The sequence below is a fragment of the Cebus imitator genome, unplaced genomic scaffold (assembly GCF_001604975.1).
Source record: "Cebus imitator isolate Cc_AM_T3 unplaced genomic scaffold, Cebus_imitator-1.0 Scaffold720, whole genome shotgun sequence".
NCBI classification, from domain to species: domain Eukaryota; kingdom Metazoa; phylum Chordata; class Mammalia; order Primates; family Cebidae; genus Cebus; species Cebus imitator.
Genome location: NW_016108035.1, coordinates 102099 through 107908, shown reverse-complemented (window position 1 = coordinate 107908; position 5810 = coordinate 102099). Strand labels below are relative to the sequence as shown.

Here is a 5810-nt window from a genome sequence, read left to right as displayed (position 1 = left end):
GATGGCCTCAATCTCCTGACCTCGTGATCTACCCGCCTCAGCCTCCCAAAGTGCTGGAAATACAGGCATGAGCCACATGCCCGGCCTTAAAAGTCCTACTTTCCTAAGGAACTATGTGAGAAAAATAGTCCTGTACAAATCTGTTTTGTGTTGTGGCCACATTTTTTTAGGATGAGAAACATCTCTAAAATTTTGTAATGGAATTGAATGAAAAATTTAATGTGATTTTAATGTTTAATGTAAGCCCATGCCATAAAGGCGTTGGTGAACATGAAATGTTCAGTTGCATCATATTTGGTTTTCACATTGCCTCTTCCATGCTGAAGTTGAAGTTGACATTGTTTCTTAGACAATTGTCACCAGCAGAACCATATTTTTTTTTCCTGGTCTTGTTCTTATATTAGTTTTTGCCTTTCTTACTATTGTGGAAAGAGATGACCAATTTTGGAGACTTAGATGCTTTTATCTGTAACAAAAATAAATATTAGCAGAAGGCCAAGTAGGTGATGATGCTGTCAATAAAACATGAAAAGTAGGTCTTACCCTGGTGCCTGCTAGTCCAACCTGAGCAGCTATGTCTGTGTTTCTGCTTCCCTAGATCAGACACTCCCCTCATTTACAAAGCAGTGCCCAGCTGGTTTGTACGAGTAGAGAACATGGTGGACCAGCTCCTAAGGAACAATGACCTGTGCTACTGGTGAGCAGTAAAATGTATTTCTTCATAGTGTCTTTTGTCATGTCATTAGTAGTTGTGTTTTACACTTCCCCCAAATCCATTTTCCATTATGTATTATAATAGCTATCTTTTATTCTGCGTGTTTAGGAACACAAAATAATTCAAATAATGTTATAGTACAGAAGTAATATCTTTCTTGTTATAAAGTATATAAGGGAGTATTTTTCTTTTTAAACTCAGTAGAAATGAGAAACTCACATTTATTTGATTTATGGAATGAAATGACTTTGAAAAAATGTGGCTGTTCGCTAGCCTTCAGTAATAGTCATTTTCAGATATACCTGCAAATGCCATGTGTACTTAACTGTTGTCGGTCCTGTAGTGAATAATGTCCCCTGTGCTTGGCTTTATGGATAAGCTTCAAGCACAGAAACCTTTATTTTCCTCAGCTGATATGTGTCCTGCAGGTGATTACCCAAGAGGTATCATTTCAGCCTCTGGGTACAAAATGAAACAAGGCTTGAACCTATGTATTTCAGAAGAATGTTTTTCACTACAAGTTTTAAAGGTAATCACCACTTCATTTCACAAGGACCCAACTAGATTGAAAAACCGTATTTGTGTTTAGGAGAATGGGGAGAATCTCAAGACAATAAGGAAAATGCTTATAAACTAGCTTTCTAATATTTCTTAGCAGAGTGGTCCTGATTTATCAAAAGACAGCTTTTCATTTTTAGAGCCAATATGCTAATTAGTTCCCCTAATGTGTAAGATACTAGATATAGAATATTAATAAGATAACCTCGAGGGGGTGCAGGCATATAAACTGATCTTTGAAGTACAGGGCAGTAACTGTAGTGCCCAAGAGAAGAAGGGAAGGTTTGGTAGCCTACCCTGACAGAGCCTTGTGCTTGGAAAGGATTTCTGCAAAGCTGAACCTCAAGGAATAAAGAGCATTGGGAGTGGGATGGATGCAAGAGGATGGATGCAGAGGGGAGGAAGGCTGCATAGCACAGGGCAGGCATGGGCAAAGGCAGTTAAGTGAGAAAGATTCTAGGGAACTTGCCTCATTGTCGGAGCATGAAATTCAAGACCAAGGATGATCAGAGAGGAGACTATAGTGGGGGCCGCTAGAACAGCTACCAATCGCCTGGCCTGTTTGGAGCCTTTGCTTAAGCAGTTCAGTAAAATTGCTGTGGTGAGGATACTGTAAAGAGTTGTATGGGATGAGGCTGGCTAGAGTAAGGGTGACTGGTTAGAGGTTTGTGGCAGCCATACTGCAGTTGAAGAGGAGGACATGGGAGGCCTGTGTGCTGTGGTGGTGTTATCTATTGGATGTAGGTCATTGATGGCAGCACAGACTGTTGCGTGTGCTATGCTGTGCATTTAGAAGACACACTCTTTGAAGTGAGCTCCATGTTTCCAGATTGTTTGCTCCACAAAGCATTACACGAAGGCTCACATGGATATAATTTACAATTTGGAATTACTAATATTCTTATGTGACTGCTTATGTGATCTGTTTATTGCAGGGTCCCAGAGTTTGTGCGAGAAAAACGATTTGGAAATTGGCTGAAAGATGCACGTGACTGGGCAATTTCCAGAAACAGATACTGGGGCACCCCTATCCCACTGTGGGTCAGCGATGACTTTGAGGAGGTGAGGCAGGGCAGTATTCCCTTGTGTTAATTTTTGCTAAAGCATTTTGTTCATGAAAAGGAATTGGGTTTCTTTTTTCTTTGCCACTTTTTTATTTCATCTTTTTTCCTCTATTCCTTCCTAGAATCATGACATAAAATAATCTGTTTTTAGGGTTTTTAACTTCTTTTTTCCTTGAATTAAATACAATTTATAGAATTCCCTCTGTAAAAAAGAAAAGGATACAGTTTTCTGAGGGAAATCCACACTTCAAATGTTTTTTCTTGTGTTTCTCTGATGTCTTTTCTTCCCCCTGCATTAAATTGTATCATTAGCTTGTGGTTAAACTGACTTTACAGATAATGAAAAATGAAAACTTGAAAAGAAATTTATCAAAGCATTGCAGACCTTTAACTTCTAGAATCAAGTGAGTGAGAGGGTGTGTGTAGATATATAGATGTATGCATATATACTATGTCCTCGCTTAATGTCATACAGAAGTTCTTTTTTTTTTTTTTTTTTTTTTTTTTGGAGACGTAGTTTCGCTCTTGTTACCCAGGCCGGAGTGCAATGGCACGATCTCAGCTCACCGCAACCTCCGCCTCCTGGGTTCAGGCAATTCTCCTGCCTCAGCCTCCTGAGTAGCTGGGATTACAGGCACGCGCCACCATGCCCAGCTAAACAGAAGTTCTTAATAACTGTGACTTTAGGCCAGGTGGGATGGCTCACACATGTAATCTCAGCACTTAGGGAGGCCAAGGCAGGAGAATCACTTGAGGCCAGAAATTTGACACCAGCCTAGACAACATAGTGGGGTACCATCTCTACAAAACCGTTTATTAAATTAGCCAGGCATGGTGGTACACGCCAGTTAGACCTTGCTACTGGGACCGCTCAATGATGTCAGGTGAGAACTTACTATACAGATAGATCTCTGTGTGGCCTTCTGTCCAATGCTGACAGCATTGTAGCAATGACGAGCAGTGGCACCCTAGGGACCTTGGTGAATCTCCCATAGCGACCTGAAAGGCAACAGTGAAGTAGCTGAATCAGAAGACTTTTCAAGACTGAGTAGGAAAGGCAGAGAAAGAGGGTACCAGTGTTCACTAGGAGCAGAAGCTCCTTGGATGAGAACCCACAGCAGCTCCTACTGTTGTTGTGGCCCTTGTCAGATGATCCCTCCATTCTGAGTGCCCCAGCTAGCCTCATCCCTCGCTGTGGTCTCACAAGGTTACAATACCATATTGTTACTGTTTCTTTTCTGTGTTTCATAATGTTTAGAAACTCAAATACTTGAATTTTTTAAAAAATGAAAAGGAAACTCAAATACTTGCTGTTTTAGTCTTTTAGTGTTGCTACAAAGGAATACATGAAGCTGGGTAATTTATAAAGAAGAATAGTTTATTTGACTTACGATTCTGGATGACTGGAAAGCTTAAAACTAGACATGTGCATCTGAGGAGGACCTCAGGCTGCATCCACTTATGATGGAAGGCTGGACAGGAGCCAGAGTATGCAGAGATCACATGGCAAGAGAAGAAGCGGGGAAGGTGGGGTGGGGGCAGGCCATTGTGTTATAGTTGCCTGCAGAATTCTGTACTGTCACATGCTGTACAAATTTGTAGCCTAGAAGTAATAGGCTCCACCATATAGCCTAGGTATGTTTTAGGCCATCCCATCTAGGTTTGCCTAAGTTGTTCTGTGATGTTTGTGTAATGAAATCACCCTAACAACACATTTCTCAGAATGTATTCTTATCCTTAAGCAATGTATGACTATAATTTAATTCTAGCTTTTTCTTGGAAAGATTCTAGATTAATGAGCTAGATTCAGGTGCCAGGAAGAAACTGAGATGGCTTAGAGCAATAATCTAAGATGCTTCACTTATGCCGGTTACTTTGATGATCTGCACTTAATAAAGGCTTAATGCCCGTTGAGAGTATGGCTATGAATGTTTAAGATTTTCTCTAGGTAGGGACTCCCTCTGGTATTGGCATGGAAACAAAGGAGCAGTGTCAACACTGGCCTCTTCAGAGACTAAGCTGTGTCTTTCATGAGAGAGAAGCCACATTAGCGAATACTACGCTTCAGCCCAGATTGGTGTGTTAATGTGCTTAATGTGCCTTTAAAGAAAATCATCAGTCTCAGGCCCAGCGCAACACCTGTAATCCCAACACTTGGGAGGCCAAGGCTGGCTGATGACTCAAGTCCAAGAGCTTGAGACGAGGGCATCATGGTGAAACCCTCTCTCTACTAAAAATACAAAAAAAATAGCTGGGCTGGGTGGTGCCTGCCTATAGTCCCAGCTATTTGAGAGCTGAGGTGAGAGGATCACCTGAGCCCAGGAAGCTGAGGCTGCAGTGAGCTGTGATTGCGCCACTGCACTCCAGCCTGGGCAATGGGAGTGAGAACCTGTCTCAAAAAAAAAGGAAAGAGAAAATCATCAGTCTCTCTCTCAAACTAAACATGCATACTATGTAAATGAACTCAGTATTTGCTCTGCTTGGCTCTAAGGAGCTCCTGCTATTGAACTTTGTTTTTGGCAGGTAGTATGCATTGGGTCAGTGGCAGAACTTGAAGAACTCTCGGGAGCAAAGATCACAGATCTCCACAGAGAGAGGTCAGTTTCCAAATGTTTGATTCACTTCAGTTTTATCATTCTCCTATTAAGACCTGGTCTTTAGCTGATTGCAGAGCTATACATGGAAGTGACTAGTTTGCTGAAGTACTTTGTTGATGACTCATGTCATATTGTGGTATTGTGGCCTCTGTCCTTGTGAAATGTGAGGTGAAAGGTGCATAACCTTTCAGATGGAGGGATTCATGGTGCTCTCAGAAAGCCTTTGAGAATTGTTGATGTTTCTGTTTGCAAATGTGTATTATATCTTGTCAGAGTTTCCTATTTGCAGTTAAACTTCAAGGACTGTTATGCTTATATTTAATAGAAATGGCTACTTTTCTGTTTGTCAGCATTGACCACCTGACCATTCCTTCACGCTGTGGGAAGGGATCCTTGCACCGCATCTCTGAAGTGTTTGACTGTTGGTTTGAGAGTGGCAGCATGCCCTATGCTCAGGTTCATTATCCATTTGAAAACAAGAGGGAGTTTGAGGATGCTTTTCCTGCAGACTTCATTGCTGAGGGCATCGACCAAACCAGAGGATGGTATGCCCCCTTGTTCTTTCATCACATGTTTAACTGATTGTATTTTATTTAGGGAATATTTTACTAAGTCCCTGCCATTTATCTACTTGGTGCTGGGGAGATTGTGGCAAGTAAGACAGGCTTCATTCCTGCCCTGTGTCACCAAGCATGGACATTAAAGTGCCTTTTGAGTAGGAATCTCCCACTACAATAGGGCTATAGTTTTACAATTTGAATTATCTCACTGACGTTTTAGAATATATGTTATATTGGAAGTTTAAATGATAAAAATCAATATGTGTTCATAGCTTACTCACTTGAGATCATTTACTCAAATGTGTAATGAGTATTT

At 41.1% G+C, this 5810-nt stretch overlaps 1 protein-coding gene across 21 annotated transcripts in view; it reads left to right on the top strand.

Annotated features, from left to right (window-relative positions):
• IARS1 (isoleucyl-tRNA synthetase 1) overlaps positions 1-5810 on the top strand; it is a 74233-nt gene that overhangs the window by 23049 nt on the left and 45374 nt on the right. For all 21 annotated transcript variants that reach the window (XR_001821893.2, XM_017518985.2, XM_017518998.2 and 18 more), the window contains exons 13-16: positions 599-697; positions 2209-2335; positions 4861-4934; positions 5285-5479. Coding sequence is in view for 20 of the 21 variants with exons in the window: in XM_017518985.2 (XP_017374474.1) it covers positions 599-697; positions 2209-2335; positions 4861-4934; positions 5285-5479 (495 nt within the window). In the remaining variant the exon portion in view is untranslated. The remainder of the gene's footprint in view (positions 1-598; positions 698-2208; positions 2336-4860; positions 4935-5284; positions 5480-5810) is intronic.